Source organism: Balaenoptera borealis, assembly GCF_965194805.1.
Source record: "Balaenoptera borealis genome assembly, chromosome: X".
In the NCBI taxonomy this organism is placed as follows: Eukaryota; Metazoa; Chordata; class Mammalia; order Artiodactyla; family Balaenopteridae; genus Balaenoptera; species Balaenoptera borealis.
Genome location: NC_138881.1, coordinates 12900614 through 12919033, shown reverse-complemented (window position 1 = coordinate 12919033; position 18420 = coordinate 12900614). Strand labels below are relative to the sequence as shown.

Genomic DNA, 18420 nt, shown 5'->3' with positions numbered 1-18420 from the left:
TATAAGGACATGGTGAAAGCCATTCAGGATTTATGTTTTAGCTCCGACAACGCTGGTTTGTTGTGGACTCTCCTCTTATTTTCTACGTTCATACATTTCATACATTCATATATAGATTGTCTCTAATCTGAACACTAATGCCATTTCTTGTCATTTCTACTGGTGATCCAGGTATACAGAGTAGAGTGAGGCACATTTCCAATTTATAGTTGGAAGCAGGTACCCGCAAAAACAGTGTTCAAAACCTGCTGGTAAATGTTACAGCACTTCAGTCTGGAGGTCTGTTGTTGGGCCGACCCCAGTTACTGGAGTAGGAGAGGGGTGGAAACAGTGGTCAACAGAGGAAGCAAGTCCTCGATCAGCAGATTTGTCTGGTTCTGAGAGGTGGAAGGCTGAATGAAGAGGACATTAAAAGATCCTGATGAGGAAACACAAAAGGGTTTTGTGTCAGAGAGAGAGGCCAAGAGTTGAGCAAACAGGGATGCTGTCAGCTAACAGGTGATGAAGAATGAGATACCTAATGCCCTCTACTGAGCCATTCCCTTTTTTGTTTCATTTTTGGTAGATTCCTTATTTTAGGAATGATCCCCAAGTCTATGATTTTGAAATAAAGGAAATTTCCTATATTATTTTCTTCTTACTAAGACATTTCTTCACCTCTTAAGATGGTAATAACACCAGAGTGGAATATCTAATGCAATTTGGTATTATTCGCTCATAATGTACTTTTTTTCTTCTCATCATCTGCAGAATTTCCCACGTCCTACTTTGCAATGTAACCCAGCGGGTGTCATTCTGGTTTGTGGTTACCGATCCTTCAAGGAATCACACCCTTCCTGCTGTTGAGGTACAGTCAGCCATAAGGTAATCACCGCTAAATATGCCTTCCACTGGTAAATCAAGTTATTGATTAATTCAGCTGTTTTCATAGATTTTGAAGACTTCTCTCTCTGGTTCACAGTGATTTATTTATTAAGATGTCAAAGGTTTCATTTCGTTACTTTGGAATAGAGATTAGTATAGATCAGTGGTTCTCATCCAGGCGCAGTTTTGCCTCCAAGGAGACATTAGGCAATGTCTGGAGACATTGTTGTTGTACAGTGCTGGTGACGGAGTAGGCAGAAGTTAGGGACGCTAGTTTACATCCTCCTGTGCTCACTATAGCACTTCACAACAAAGAACTATTCAACCCCAAATATCCATTGTGCTGTGGCTGAGAAGCCCTGGTTTAAACATTAGCTAAGAAGGTTTAGTACTGTCTTCTTTTGGCAAGAACACCTTGTACGGCACTATTGTGTGATGGTTCATTATATGCCTTCTCGAGCCCGAATGCTTAGGTGTTTTTTGTTTTTTGTTTTATGGAAGTATAGTTGCTTTACAATGTTGTGTTAATTTCTACTGTATAGCAAAGTGAAAGTCTTTACCTTTAAAAGATAATTTTTTGAAAAAAAGGTAAAATCATGACTTTCATACAAATTAAAAATAAATGCTATCAAAGATTTTATTATCTTATTAGTTAATGAGGGAACTAGTAAGACGTTAAAACCAGTTTAAAGGAGACTTCAAGGCAGCATGCAAATGCAGGAATTGAAGAATGGTGATGTTTATTTATTAAAAGATACACCAGTCTATCCATTGGCAGTGCTCCACCAGACACAATTCACCTTGATTTTCTGTGGACAAGAATCATTTACATTGTATCAGTTCTCTCCAACTTACAGATATGCAAAATAACTCAAAAACAATAAAAGGGGGAAATTGTCCAGAAAGGTAGACTTGCAGGACACTCAGTCATATTTTTCACCCATTTGAAGTTTTACCCATTTTTTCCTGACAGTTCCCCTCCTCCTCTCCTTGGGATTGTAACAAACTTTCAGAAATGAAATGTATTCTTTTCTGCACAGAAGCAGAGGAAGCAGTTTGTTTTTATTTCAATTAATGTGCACTTTATGTGTGTCAAAACTTCAAATCCCACACATGATTGGTGTTGGGCAAAGGTATATTGGAAGAATGAGTTCACAAAATAAACTATTTCCTGAAGAGGAATGAAACAAAGTTCACTCTTCTTACAAAGGATTTATTTACAAGTTACTGAAATGCATATTTTTCTCGTTGCCAAAGAGAAATATCTAGTGAAAGAACTCATCTGCTCTTTGTAAAATATTAATGTTTAAGATAATGAGTGTATAATCAAATGCCAAATGTTTTTGTGTGAATAATCATCTGTTTCCCTTGCTGAAGCAAAGGCATTGAGGCTCTATACCCATGGGAAATGAGTTAACAAGGTTTTCTTTGTTTTGTTTTGTTTTTTTAATAAATAAATTTATTTATTTTGGCTGCATTGGGTCTTCGTTGCTGTGTGCAGGCTTTCTCTAGTTGCGGCGAGCGGGGGTTACTCTTCGTTGCGGTGCGCCGGCTTCTCATTGCGGTGGCTTGTCTTGTTGCGGAGCACGGGCTCTAGGTGCGCGGACTTCAGTAGTTGTGGCACGTGGGCTCAGTAGTTATGGCTCACGGGCTCTAGAGCGCAGGCTCAGTAGTTGTGGCACACAGGCTTAGTTGCTCCGCGGCATGTGGGATCTTCCCAGACCAGGGCTCGAACCCGTGTCCCCTGCATTGGCAGGCGGATTCTTAACCACTGCGCCACCAGGGAAGCCCTAACAAGAAGGTCTGAGCTAAATTGTTTCTGCACTTTTGCCAGTAAGAATACTGCTAAGAGCCACTACTTAGGGAGTAAGAATTAGGAATATTGTATTTCATGAGAAAAGGGATTTTATTCAAGCCCTGTGACGAGGGAGGGCTACAAGGAAAATGAAGGCACTGTGGTTAAACCAGGCTTCAGTTAATGTGAGGAGGAGGAGTGAGTGTTTAGGGTGAAGGTCGAAGATCTAGATGAATATGTTCACAACAAAATGTCTGTTTCAAAGGCCCTAGTAGAAAGGGCTATTGAGGGGGTGAGGATAGCCAATAGAATGGGAATTTATGTCCGGGAATGGATAGGGCTCATCAGGATTGTATGAAAATAAAGGAAACAATACCAAGAGGGAAGGATAGAGTGAAAAGAAAGGAGATGGTACCTAGAAGGCAGGTGGTAGGAATGTCAAGGCTGAAGAACCTATGTGGTTGGGCAAAATAATGCTAGTTCCACCCAATGCTTGCATAATATTTTCTGGTTCACAAGGCATGTTCTGATGCATCTGTGGCATTTAGTATCAACACCAATCATTTGTGAGCTATTATTATTATCCCTGCTTTATAAATGAGGAAATTGAGGCTCAGGGAGATTAATTGATTTGCTCAGGTCACCTAGAAAAATAAAGAGTGACAACTTGAATGCAGGCATGTTGCCAGCACATGCAGTGATTTCCCCCCACCCCCACCCCGGTCTGCTAGAGTATCCACACCTGTGGAATTAGGCGAGGGGATGACAGACCAGTTCTAAGATGTCTGCTTTTGATCTGTTTTGAGGGACTGGCCTTATTCAAGGCCAATCTTGGCTAGAAGATATCCATGGTGATTGACGCCTCTTGGGGATTTCAGTGGTAGATGGAGATATAGTTTGTACTAAACTAGAATTTCTTATCAGCCTGAGTGCTAACCAACCAGGTAGACAGAATGAGAATGCAGAGCAACTTTTCACTTTACTCTGTTATACCTTGGTAGTGGGGTTCATTATTTTGTGGGAAGGTTTGTGTTATCGTGTTAGCAAAATTAGGTTACGAAAAAAGAAAACATTCCATAGTTTGATAAAAATTGCATTGAAATTATCCCCTGTTGCAGATTTCCTGGCTGGGATTCTCCTTCACATTTATGAATAATCATGCCTCCCCATAGATTTTCATTTGCTAAAGGAGGTCTTTCCTGATACCCTGGTGCTGGTCTGCAGAGATTCTCCAGCTTTTACTCTCAGGTTCAGGATCAGTAGTCACCAGCCACATGTGGCTCTCAAGCACTTGAAATGTAGTTAGTCCAAGATTAGATATGCTCTAAGTGTAAAGTACACACCAAATTTCAACAACTTAGCACAAAATAAAATGTGAACCAACTTAAAATTGATTACATGTTGAAATTATATTTTCTTGGATATAGTGGGCAAAATATATATATATATTTTTAAAATATTTATTTATTTGGCTCTGCTGGGTCTTAGTTGTGGCACAGGGGAGCTTTAGTGGCAGCACGTGGGATCTTTAGTTGCGGCATGCGAACTCTTAATTGCGGCATGTGGGATCTAGTTCCCTGACCAGGGATTGAACCTGGGTCCCCTGCATTGGGAGCTCAGAGTCGTAACCACTGGACCACTGGGGAAGTCCCAAAATATGTTATTAAAATTAATTTTCCCTGTTACTATTTACTTTTTTTTTAAAACGCAGCTCCTAGAAAATTTGACATCACACATAAGGTTCACATTATATTCTGGTTTCAGTGCTGCTCTAGAGGTTGTTGAAGTCAGCTTGTCTAGTGTGAATTCAGTAAAGGCCACACAATATCTCCAAGAAATCTCCTCATCTAATTTGCAAATTCCAGTTAGAAATTTAGTTTCAGTCAAATAAGTTTTTGCTACCAACCCCTCCCTAACTGCCACCAACCCCTCCCTAAGTGCCACTACCACCAAAAAATACAGATTTTCCCTGGGGAAAGTAATGCATTTACCTTCATATTTTTCTAGGCTTTTGGACTCCTAAAGCACCATTTACTTTAGTCATATGGAACTACTTGCAGCTGACGCAACACATCATACTACATACCATGTCTCCAATTCCTATGCTCACTGCACACTTTGGTCTAAAGAACTCCTACTTGTCCCTCAAAGCACAGCTCAAAAGTTGCCTTCTGGGCTTCCCTGGTGGCGCAGTGGTTGGGAATCTGCCTGCTGGTGCAGGGGACACGGGTTCGAGCCCTGGTCTGGGAAGATCCCACATGCCGCGGAGCAACTGGGCCCGTGAGCCACAGCTGCTGAGCCTGCGTGTCTGGAGCCTGTGCTCTGCGGCAGGAGAGGCCACAGTGGTGAGAGGCCCGCGCACCGCGATGAAGAGTGGCCCCCGCTTGCCTCAACTAGAGAAAGCCCTAGCGCAGAAACGAAGACCCAACATAGCAATCAATCAATCAATCAAATAAATAAATCTTTAAAAAAAAAAAAAGTTGCCTTCTTAGGAAAGCAGCTCTGACATTTTACTACGATGTACTTACCCCTCTGCTGTGCTCCCACTGTGCCCATATTTACCTCTTGCACTGTGATTGCACTGTGATTGTGGAGGGACTGATGGGCCATTCTTCTAGACTGTAAGCTCCTTGGGGTATTTTTATTTCATTTTGTATCTCCAGCACCTAGCACAGGATCTGGTACTTAGTAAGTTTCCAGCAAATGTTTGTTGAATTGAATGAAAAAAAAGATCAAACTGATGGATTTGCAGCTGCTCCCAGCTTCGTGTTCTCTTTTCTGCTGCTGGTTTTGTTTTTTCTTCTCATATTTATCACCCACTTTTTGCATATTATTTTATCTTTTCAGGCTTTTGGTATTTATGTAAGGCACCTTAAATAGAGTTCTGTCATTTTAATCTAGATACTGCCTCTCAGGAAATAAAACATGGTGGGCAGAGCTCAAAGCTCAAGACTTCCAGTTACTTCTAGGACATTATCAACAATGGAGGGCAGTAGTACATAGAGAAGCATCTTTCTGGCAACCAGCACTGCCACTTATAGCCAGAAAACCACAGCATGATTGTCCTCATCAAACTGTCTGTTCAACCTGAAGTCTCCTGCTAGGGGGATGCTCTGTTTACAGAGATAGTTATAATCATGGGGAGATAGGGTTATACCTTCTGTTTCTAATGTTTCTTCTGTCTTGTTTCATTTGTTTTTAATCATCATTGTATTTTAGAATGAATAGGAACCGGATCAACAATGCCTTCTTTTTGAATGACCAGACTCTGGAATTTTTAAGAATTCCTTCCACTCTTGCACCACCTACTGACCCATCTGTGCCCATCTGGATTATTATATTTGGTGTGGTATTTTGCATCGTCATAGTGGCAACCATGCTATTGATTTTGTCAGGAATCCGGCAACGTAGAAGGTAAGATATTTAAAGGGAGTGATTTAAAGAGCATTTTCTTATTTACTCATGACTTGGAAAAACAAGGAGTGGATTTTCCCCTAGCTGAAGAAAATGCGTTATATCTGAAACTGAAAAAATTGGTGATTTTTCAAAATATCACTTATGCTCTTGTTTTTGGAGACTTTTTGGAGTCCGTGTCCCTTAGTTAACTATGAGTCCTTCCATTACTATCTTTCTTTCTATTCTACACCATGTGAATGTTTTATATCTAGAGTTGGTTTTAATATCTGGGTTATGATTTTGTAAGCTGGATATACAGAGCTAAGCAGACTTTTTGGGTAGGCAGAGTTAATCTTTGCTAGTCATCCACCTCCAAAGACTAGTAGTTCCATAGTCCTTTTCATGCCTTCTCACCTTGGCCTGCCTCTTCCGGTGCCTGCAGCCGCCATCTTGTACTACACACTTGTGCGATGTTTTATATTCCCTCCCTTTGATGGATGCTCTTCCCTCCAGTGCCTATGATTTTATATAGACCCGTGTTCTTCACAGTGGCCTTTGAATCAACTTCCTGCATCAGAATTGCCTGGAAAACTTGTTTAAAATATAGGTTCCTTTGCCCTACCACAGACCCACTAAAGTCGATTCTCTGAAGGAGGTGCATTCTTTTAATTGAAGTTTAATTGATGTACAATTGAAGAAAATATGTTTTAATGAATATCAAGGCTATTCTAATTCACTTAGTTTCAGAGCTTCCAATTTAAGTACTTACATTTAGATTCCCACTCCTGGAGTTCATTTAGCTGGATTCTGGGGCACATGCAAACTTTGCTGTCTAAATTATTGGTATTAGAGAATTTCAGACCAGTGGGAGAGTTATTTAGGTAGAGAGGAGACAAGATTTCTTAGCACAATGAAAGGAGAAAATAATTTTGTTTGCAAGCACCTCTGATCCAGAGGGGAAGTGGAGAGAGTCCTCAGCTCTTCAGTAGACGCTCTGATGCTTCTAAACCTTCCCTTCTGATACCAAGGAAGAGGAATTCTGGTAAGTGGGAATCACAGGCGTACACATTGGTTTTCAAAAGGGTTGGTGCCCACACGGGACATGCAGGTTGTGTTTGGCCAAGTGTGTGATTGACTAAATGTTTCTCCTGAGACTTTCTGCTTTGCATATGGTTCACCCTGGTTATTAGCAGAAGGTAATCATTTTAAATTTGGGGCTTTATAATTTTTTTCACAAATGGTAAGTGAAATGCTATGGAATAAATGTGATTTATGTGTAGTGCCCAAATTAAGCTCAAAGATTAAGATCAAGTTGAACTTGCTTGCTTTTCTTGCTCTTGGCATGGCACATAATGCTGAGAGTCTTGGTACAAATTATTAATCTGTTTTGTTTTGTTTTTCAGAATATTAAGAAATATTCTCTTGCAGTATTTGAATACCTATGTTTAATAGTTTTAAGTTTTATATTAATCCTGAAATGCTAGGATTCTATGGTTTCCAACAACTGTAACCTTTGTGAATTCACGCCATCTCCTTGGTTCCCAATTTCCTCACTAGTACAATATGGTGAAGGAGGTAGAAGAATGGGCTCTGGAGGTAGACTGCTTGGATTCAAAGTATTTATTGCCTAGACTCTGCTCTTGTATGTAATCCATTAACTGTATGGATATCAGGAAATACAGGCAATGAGTCAGGGAAACCAAGCTCAGGAGGATATAATTTGTGGTGCTAGAGTCAAGTTGGTTAAATTTTTCTTTACTGTCTGTGCATAGATAACTTTGCTCGAGTGACAGTGAGGTATATTAGAAAGAATTAATTTGCTGGGATCAAAAGAGTTAATAGAGCTCTTGAAGTAGTGCCTGGCGCTACTGCTGTTAGCTGTTACTGTTATTTTATTATCCTGCCAGTTGCTGGTCTTTTAGCTCGTTAGTGCTGGGATCAGCTATCTCTTCCTTCTGAGCAGATTCTGCAGTAATATAATAACTGAGTGTGTAGCATCATAATCTGTTACCCGGGAGAAGGGAGGCTGTTGTCACAACCTTGCCTTCACAAATTTAGTTCATGTTCAAACCAGGAAACAGATGGACAAATCTCCTGTGTCAACCTGGAGAGCATCAATAATTAGCAAATAGAGTCAGGACAGTTATGACAGCCTTCTGAAGAGAAATTGATTTGTTGGGTTTTCCATTTGTTACGGAAAAAATTTGGTGGGTTTTTCTTGGGCAAAGTATTGCTTCAAAGGTGGGGAGAGGGTGCAGTTCGAAGTGGGGAGAGCCCTGATCATTGTGATGAAAGCCTTTTCTAATTGTGGAAAAACTAGGAGTTGCCCCTGAAAGCCTTTAGTGTTGAGGAAGACAAAGATTTGTTCAAGAATCCAATTCATACATTAGATAATAATGAACATAGTTTGTGTGATACAAAATCTTAAACCTAGAAGACCAGGAGGGACCACAGGGTCATCTGAATCACCATTCTGCTTCTGCAGAGAAGAGTGCCAGTGTCATCTAAGACATGTGCATCTTTATACCTACTACTGAAGAAATTTCTCAAGTAAAGCTTTAACTATTCTGTTAGCTGTGTCAATAACAGCTTTCCATTGACTGTTCAGAACCACTGGGTGGAAAGTATGCAGTCACTGGGGGCCCAAACTAGGTGAACTCAAATACTAGTTATACCCTTTAGCTGAGTGACCTTGGTTGTGTCATGTAATTTCTGTGGGTCTGTTTCTCCATCTGTTATAGGGAGATAATGTCTCACAGGACTTCCATGAGGATTGGGTGAGAAATGTGTATAAAGCACCTAGGTTATAGTATGTACTAAATAAGCAGTAATCATTATTATCCAAGATGAGCTTAACCCATTTCTGTGATTAAGGGATGCTGGAAAAAGATCTCTTTTCCATCCAGATATTGCCACCATACTGCAGAAAATTTTCCAGTTCAATGGCTTATTGCTTGAGATTTTATTACTTAACAAACACCTATTTTAAAAGGCAAGTGATCTGATTAGGCCTGCTGTTTAATAGTGGTGGACTGACGAATCAGCTCTCTAAAAAAAAAAAAAAAATACCTTGATTTGTAGCATTTGCTGACTTCCTATCCAGTCTGAAATTTCTGCATGTTTGAGTCACCTCTAGCAAGCCTGTACCAGCCAGTTTCAACACGCCATTACAACTGCCGGCTCTTCGTGAAATAATTCGAGGAGGTTGCTTCTCTATTACCATCTAGTTAAGAACTGCAGTTTGCGGAATTGAGAGATTTGTTGAAGGAAAAAAGTTGGAAAAGTCATTTTTTTTTTTCTTTTGGGGAACGATTAGGGAGTTGGGTATGTGGGAAGACAACCAAGATGAACTGCATATACTTGACAGTGATGTCTGTACTAGATCTGTGTCTAGCCCCAGCCTGGAAGTGGCTATTTTAGCTCTCTGGTCGGCTTTATGGTAATGGTGATGATGGTGATGGTGATAGTGATCACTGTAATGGTGGGGGTGATGTGATAATGCTAATGGTGATGAAGTCGATGATGTGATGTGTGTTTTAGTTGAAAGAGCACTGGATCCATTCTCCTGGTTTTGGGTTCCAGTCTCATGCCCTGGCATTTTTTAGCTGAATGACCTTGATCCAGTCATATATGGAAAATGAGGATAATATTTTCTTAAATAGTTATGATGATGGGAAGACAAAATTGGAGAATACACACAAGTGCTTCATACACTGGGGAGTGCTATATCAATGTAAAGAAGCATCGTCATCAAAAAGCAGTTACAAAGTGCTAATTCTATGTAACCTGGCACTTTGTGCTATAAAAGAAGAGTCACAGACACAGCACAATTTCAGACTTGTATGTATATAGTAGAATTGATTCATGACTCCTGCATATAAATAGACTGTTATAATGTTATTGTCTTAGGAAGGGATCTTAAACAATGATCTGTATCCATCTCTCCAGAAGCCAAGGCCCAGAGAGGTAAAAATATCTTATTCCTTTATTGACCATCCATTATGTGATAGGAGCTCTAGAATGTATCATGGAAGAGACGTACATAGATAACATGGGTGGTCCTTGCCTATAAGGAGATGATAATCTTGTAGTTGTAACAAAGCCAGGTCAAGGACTCAGGACATTGAACCCTAGCTAATGCTCGCAGTTGAGCAGAGTCACTAGTAAATTCACTTGGCTTATTTCTGGTTATATTTCTCTTCCCATAAGGTCAATAGTAAAGGGAAGTGCATTTGCATTTCTATGAATTTTTTCACACAAGGGGCTGGGGCTCAGCCAATATTTTCATATACTGAAACTTCACATTCTTATAGAGTCTCAATTAAGTGAATAAATTGTCTTGAAAATAGAAATGTAAATGAAATCAGAAATGTTAGAGCTAATAATGGTTTTACTTTGCTGTTCTTAAATGTACACACTCAAAAGGAATCAAATATGTGTTTTGAGCGAAGCCTGGGGAGATGAAATAGAGTTCTAGGTCTACTCCTTTCACCAGTCTCATCCCATTCTGAAAGACAAGTTGCTCTACATATTTGAGTCTCAGCTCCTGCATTTGAAAAACAGGGATAATAGTAAAATCTACATAGTATTGCAGTAGGAATTAGGTGAGATGATGTATACAAAGCACTTAGTCTGCCGTGTAATAGATACTAATTCTTACTGTTTTTGCTATCACATCACCAGTCTCACTGTGCTGCAACGCCCACTAAAATCGTTCCAGCAGTGCTGCCATTTCCCCAGGACTCATCCATACTGATTATGACGACAGTCCCACTTCCCCAATAATTAACTCTGTCCTGTTTTGAAATCATATTTGTCTGTCCTTTGTTGTTTGTCTGGCTGTTCTTGGGTCTTGGCTTTTCAGCCCTATCTTGTTTGAAGGGAGACAAAAATACTGTTTCTGCTTTTAGCCGCCACTACTTTATCTTGAGCAAACCCCGATCCTCAACACCCCCTAGCTACGTGGGCCACCCGATACAGGCAGACCTCACTTTATTGTGCTTCACTTTATTGTGCTTCGCAGATACTGTGTTTTTTACAAATTGGAGTTGTGTGGCAACCCTGCGTTAAGCAAGTCTGTCAGCACCACTTTTCCAACAGCATTTGCTCACTTTGTGTCTCTGCGTCACATTTTGGTAATTCTTGCAATATTTCAAACATTTTCATTATTATTATATTTGTTATGGTGATCTGTGATCAGTGATCTTTGATGTAACTATTGGAATTGGGGGGGTCCACAGACCACGCGCATATAAGATGGCAAACTTAATGATGAATATTGAGTGTTCTGACTGCTCCACCAACAGGATGTTCCCCGTCTCTCTCCCTCTCCTCAGGCCTCCCTATTCCCTGAGACACAACAGTATTGAAATCAGGCCAGTTAATAGCCCTACTGTGGCTTCTAAGTGTTCAAGTGAAAGGAAGAGTCACATGTCTCTCACTTTAAATCAAAAGCTAGAAATGATTAAGCTTAGTGAGGAAGGCATGTTGAAAGCTGAGACAGGCTGAAAGCTAGGCCTCTTACACCAAACAGTTAGCCAAGTTGTGAATGCAAGGGAAAAGTTCTTGAAGGAAATAAAAAGTGCTAATTCAGTGAGCACACAAATGATAAGAAAGTGAAACAGCTTTATTGCTGATGTGGAGAAAGTGTCAGTGGTCTGGATAGAATATCAAACCAGCCACAACATCCCCTTAAACCAAAGCCTAATCCAAGCGAAGCCCTGATTCTATTCAATGTTATGAAGGCTGAGAGAGGTGAGGAAGCTGCAGAAGAAAAGTCTGAAGCCAGCAGAGGTTGGTTCATGAGGTTTGCAGAAAGAAGCCGTCTCCATAACATCAAAGTGCCAGGTGACGCAGCAAGTGCTGATGTAGAAGGTGCAGCAAGTTATCCAGCGGATCTAGCTGAGATAATTCATGATAGTAGCTACACTAAACAACAGATTTTCAATGTAGATGAAACAGCCTTCTATTGGAAGAAGAGACCCACTAGGACTTCCATAGCTAGAGAGGAGAAGTCAATGCCTGGCTTCAAAGCTTCAAAGCACAGGCTGACTCTCTTGTTAGGGGCTAATGCAGCTGGTGACTCAAAGTTGAAGCCAGTGCTCTTTTACCACTGTGAAAATCCCAGGGCCCTTAGGAATTACGCTAAATCTACTCTACATGCGCTCTATAAATGGAATAACAAAGCCTGGCTGACAGCACATCTGTTTACAACATGGTTCACTGGATATTTTAAGCCCACTGTTGAGACCTACTGCTCAGAAAAAGATTCCTTTTAAAATATGACTGCCCATTGACAATGCACCTAGTCAGTCAAGAGCTCTGATGGAGATGTATAACGAGATTAATGTTGTTTTCATGCCGGCTAACACAACATCCATTCCTCAGCCTATGGATCAAGGACTAATTTAGACTTTCAAGTCGTATTATTTAAGAAATACACTTCATAAAGCTACAGCTACCATAGATAGTGATTCCTGTGGTGGATCTGGGCAGAATCAGTCAAAAACCTTCTGGAAAGGATTCACCATTCTAGATGCCATTAAGAACATTCATGATTCCTAGGAAGGGGTCCAAATGTCAACATTCACAGGAGTTTGGAAGAAGTTGATTCCAATCATCACGGATGACTTTGAGGGGTTCAAGGCTTAAGTGGAGGAAGCAGCTGCAGATGTGGTGGAAAAAGCAAGAGAACTAGAACTAGAAGTGGAGCCTGAAGATGTGACTGAATCGTTGCAATCCCATGACAAAACCTTAACAAACGAGGAGTTGCTTCTTATGGATGAGACAAAAAAGTGGTTTCTTAAGATGGAATCTACTCCTAGTGAAGATGCTGTGAAGATGGTCGAAATGACAACCAGGGATTGGAATATGACATAAACTTAGTTGATAAAGCAGCGACAGGGTTTGAGAGGATTGACTCCAATTTTGAAAGAAGTTCTCCTGTGGGTAAAATGCTATCAAACAGCATTGCATGTTACATACAGAGAAATCATTCATGAAAGGGAGTCAGTCGATGCAGCAAACGTCACTTTTGTCTAATTTTAAGTAATTGCCACACCCACCCAGCCTTCAGCCACCACCCTGATCAGTCAGCAGCCATCGACGTCAAGGCAAGACCCTCCACTAACAGAAAGGTTACAATTCGCTGAAGGCTCAGATGATGGTTAGCATTTTTTTATCTCCAAAATATTTTTAAATTAAGGTATGTACTGTGATTTTTTTAGACATAATGCTATTGCACATTTAGTAGACTACAGTATAGTGTGGCTCGCTTTATTGCAGTTGAACCAAACCTGCTATATCTCCGAGGTATGCCTGTACTTTTTCGGTCCCCTCTTTTGCCCATCTTCTCTCTGGATTTATGAGAAATAGCCACACTAAGGCTTCTAAGAGCTAGTTTCAGGTGTTTTAGTCACGGTTTTTTTTTTTTTTTTTTAATCCTCTTCCTGAACCACCTGACATGCAGGAACAGCGGAAGTCATTAACACTCATTTTTATTTTTCAGGAAAAAGAATTCATGTTTTTAGCAGAACATCGAATCAGAATGATCCAGAAAGATAGTTAAGTTTTATTATACTTAGAGCAATGTGCAGGCAGTGACTCAGTTTATTACAGGACACACTATGAAATGTGACAAAGGGCTGTATTACTGTTAGATAACCTTTGAGCTTCTTATCATGTCCGCCAGCCAGCAAGTTACTGACACTGCAGTTTGTGAAGCCTGGCAATGCCAAGACTGTGAACAACTAGATCTAAGGTCACAAAAGAATAATATGTACCTAATTTGTCATGGACACGGCTCTCGTTTTGATAAATTTCCACAGCGATTTTGCTCAGAATCTTTTTGATTAAGAAATCCTTCTTCTAAAGAAGAGAAACTTGTCCTCATCCATCTGCATCTTCCTTTTTCGTTCTTCCCCATTCCTTGTGATGCCTGGTGGATTATTTTTCCTTTGTGGTTGGCGGGCGTGGGGGGGGAGGCAGGATTTCTTGCCATGATCTGCAAGTGTCCAGCTCTCTGCAATTTTTCTTCTAACTCTGTAAAAACATTTCTTTTAACTGAGGAAACCGGCAAATGAACACTGGCAACCATTACTTCTAAGACTGCTGTTGCGTTGCCACCTACTTCAGAATGCTCCATCCACAAGGATATTTGTCATATGAGTTTCATACTTAAATACACAAATTTCAGGGTAAAACTTGACTGTTGAAAACCTATTTATTGTTATGGAGAATTATTATTCACTCCAAGCCCAATGAGGAGTGACTTGGGGACAAATTGCATGAGCTAGGCATTTTTGATGATAATTTATAAATATACATTTGTCGCTAGGGTGTCATTCTTACTGAAACATCACTCCTCTCTTTTATAATCCATGAAAAGGAGGGGAGGATGAGTGAAATTCGGAGTTTTTCTCTTTTATTGAGCCCTTTCTTTTCACTTTAGGACAAGAACTGTGTCTCTTCCACACATAGTAGGCACTCAAAGCATAGTTATTGAATGAATGTTGGATACTATGAATGGAAGTGATGTGTTCGATGGTTATAGAATGTCAGTTGTCTTTGCTTTCTGGACGACGTGGAAAGTGATGAGATACCCCTGTCTACAGGAGGAGGGGCCAAAGAATTCTAGTCCTCTGATAGGTGATTTCACCTGGCTGGAGGACCTTCTCATCACAGAAATTGTATGCCTACTCCAACTGGCACTGATTGTTGACCGCTGATGCTTGGAATGGACAGTGCAGTATCTTCACCCTGAGGAAGGGAAAACACAGCAGCCTGTCCTTACCTAGGTCTCTGGGACTACAACCCCCCGACTTCCACTCCCAGCATTGGGCCTGTAGTGGTACATTTTGACATTTGACAGTGGCATGCACAATGACAAAATACTTTCAAGTGATGACAGTGGGAGCTACAGTATTGAAATGCTACTTTACTTTTCTTTATAAACTCCACCTATTTGAAATTATCTAATAAACCATCAGTGAACCCTGGCAAAATCTGTACTCACTCCTAATTCCTAAGGTATGAAAATGAGTACTTTCCTCCATCCATTTGAAAAAATAACTATTCAATAAATACAAGAAATATCACATGTGTACATTCCCTTCCTTCCTTCCTCCCTTCCTTCCTCCCTTCCTCCCTTCTTCCCTTCCTTCCCTCTTTCCTTCTCTTTCTTCTGATAGATCCCATTCAAAATCTACCTTGGGCTGCTGTCTGAGTAACTTTGCCTACAGCATTAGTCCATCCATTCTTCCATCCAGTTGTTTGTTCCATCACCCAGCTACCATCCAATCATCCATCCACCCATTCATCCATCCATCTATTAATTCATCATCCAGCCAACCAGTCATTGATCTACATTCATTGATCCATCCATTTATCTGTCTAACTAGCTAGCCAGCTACTCATATGTCTGTCCATCCAACTCTAAGCACATTAGTTGAGTGCCTGCTCTATGCTGTCAGCTGTTTTACAAAATATCTTTTAATTTGGAGTTGTCTGATTAGTTCCTCCTGAGAGATTCAGGTCAAAAGAATTTGGTGATGGGGTAGGGCAGGAACACAGAACACAGAATTTTATTTTTAGAATATCTTCTCGGTGCATCACATCTAGAGGCACTTGTCAGTTTGTCTCATTGTTGGTGATATTCACCAAATTTCTCCCTTTACAAAAAACAAATGTCTCTTTATAATTAGTACATTGCTGGTAGGAGTGTTACATTGAGACCCTGTGAGTATCCTATTCCTTAATCATCTCCCACTCAGTGGTTTAGTATCCATTGAGGAGCCTCATCAGAATCAATTATTATTATATGGTGATTTTCTGTTTCTGTTGCACCTTCTATATTGGTTGTCATTCTTTTGTAAACAAGAGCTCTTTCTTTTCTCTGCCTTCCTCCACCATATTCTTTAAAGCACTTTGAAATGAGCTCTCATGTAGGACTAATAGGAAACTCTACCTTGATCATCTTTGGGGCATCTTCACCACCTCCTCACCCACTAGAAATTCACTAAGTTTCTAAGGGACTTTCATAGCGATGGAAGTCCATCCTGGTCACCACAGCAATGTCCACCATCCCAGCCATGTGATCCACTCAGGTCTGCCTCTTTGGAGTTTCTACAGATTTCTGGGACAAGAGAATCTTTGACAAGTCTGGGAGCCTCATGCCTAACATCATGCCTCCATGGTGCTTCAACATCTAACTTGTGATAATCCTGAGGGAAACTCTTCTGCCCTCTAATTGCCTAGAGGTACCCACATCTCTTCTCCTCCTACCTCTGTAATATCAAGCACAATTGGCTCAGTGTCTTGGCCTTTCACAAAAGACAGGAAGAATGTTTGAATTCAAAGCTACATTTTTCCACACTCCAGGGAAAGATTAAGGATCTGGTTACCACTTGGATTGGGGTAGCAGCGTCTTTAAAGGGTCTGAGAATGAATAACTTAAAAATTTACCTGTTAAATAGAATTTTTTGGAATGACCTGGGATTATAGCTATGAGTTGTAATTAGTAAAATGTGTTCTGAGTTCCAAAAACCTGACTTAACAAATGAATACAACTATTTTGTAATGAGTAGAGCCAAGGAATGATACCTGCAGTTTACAATGGTTACATCCTTTCTACAAAGTAATGTGAGTTTGCTTCTTGGTATCTCATTTCAACCTAATTTTTACCTAACATTTGCAGACCATTAATTTGTCAAATCTTGTGAGAGGAATTTATTACTTTTTTAAATTCAATTTTTGTGAAGTTGTTCTCCTAGAGCTAAATTTTTTAACTTGCCAATTTACCATATATTTTCCTCACATTCCTTCATGCAGTTTGTGTGTGTGAATGTACATATGTATATGTGTGTGTATATAAACATATTCATCATATAAATATATATATTCATTCATGTACACATATATATATATAATCCAGGCAGACTTCTGATCTTGATAGCATCTTTTCACCTCATCAACTCTTTATGATCTTTGAAATTTATTTGAAAATACACAATGTCATCCATTTTCCCCATCATTCTAAGGTTCCTCTTACCTTTCCTGATCTCCATGTTTGTACAGAAGACCATCCTTTCTCTTCCTAGATCCCAATCATTCTTTTTATGTGCATTTAGGGAGAACAAAGGACCATCTGAAATGGAAGACACTGAAGATAAATGGGAAAACACAATCACAATTGAAAATGGCATCCCCTGCGATCCCCTGGACATGAAGGGAGGGCACGTTAATGATGCCTTTGTGACAGAGGATGAGCGGCTCACCCCCCTCTGAAGGGCTGCTGTTTTGTTTCCCCCTGAAACTCAACACTTGTTTCTGTGCAACTGCTGAACATCACAATTCATTGAGGGAAGATTATATATTTTGTTTCACCATTCTTCTTTTGTAAGAAATTTTGAATGTGCATGAAATTGAAAGGCAATGAATTATACCCATGAAGACCGTTGGAATAATAAGCTGTTGACTATCCAAAATATTCTAAAATATTTCTCTGACAGCACAGTGTGTAAGTGTAGTCATGTGGCATTTGTAGTTACTGATTTTAAAATGCATTAGTATTTAAGCATTTCCAGCAATAAGGTCAGGCCAGTATATATATATCACACTTTAAAGACCTAAGAAAAAATATTTTTCCAGTGGAGAATGCCTATAATATGGAGTCCAAATCACTGAAAATGGATCCTTTTTGAATATCATTTATATCACTCTGTATATGACAAGATAAGCAAGAATAACAAGTAATTACTGTAAATGGGTTGGATAAAAATGGGCGTGTTGATATACAAGGTGGAATTTGATCCTGTTATCATACCAACAGTTGCTTATATATATTTTCTGACTATCATTCTCTAATAGGGCATCTCTATTCATTGATTATTTCTGCAGTTTGTAGAAGTACAATCTATGCTAACTTAATAAAGTGCTAATCATCTCTTTTTAAGTGACTGATTGTAGTCTGCAATTTATTTTCACACTGTGGAACATAGTAAGCCTAATTTTTATGTTATGTTTAATCTGCTCTCCAGTCCTAGAAATGAATTATTTTTGTTGTGTGTATCCCTGCTTGAAGACTGTAGTTTTTAGACTTGATCTTACTTTCAGATAGGCCATGTATCATTCTAAATTCTAATAATAATTATTATACATGTATTAATAGAAGGAAAATATGCAGCTCAATCTCCCACTGCTATCACCCATAGTTGGTGTTCCAGCGGTAGTCTCTAACTCACTTCCCTGCCTCCAGTGGATACAAACTCTGAGAGGGGTAGTGGAATGCAGAAGGTTTATTGGGGAGTGCTCTCAGGAGATATACCTGTAAGAAGTGAGGAAGGCACGTGTGGTAGACAGACACTAAG

General features: G+C 39.8%; 1 protein-coding gene across 6 annotated transcripts in view; it reads left to right on the top strand.

Annotated features, from left to right (window-relative positions):
- The window catches only part of CLTRN (collectrin, amino acid transport regulator), a 44308-nt gene extending 26299 nt beyond the window's left edge, over positions 1–18009 (top strand). For 4 of the 6 annotated variants that reach the window (XM_082375910.1, XM_082375908.1, XM_082375909.1 and 1 more), the window contains 3 exons: positions 751–864; positions 5879–6073; positions 17182–18009. In XM_082375910.1, coding sequence (XP_082232036.1) covers positions 751–864; positions 5879–6073; positions 17182–17338 — 466 coding nt within the window. In that variant the 3' untranslated portion in view covers positions 17339–18009. Of the gene's footprint in view, positions 1–750; positions 865–5878; positions 6074–6995; positions 7098–16158; positions 16312–17181 lie in introns of all 6 variants that reach the window. The other 2 variants (XR_014239273.1, XM_082375907.1) reach the window with 2 other exon arrangements.
- Positions 18010–18420: the final 411 nt, after the last annotated feature.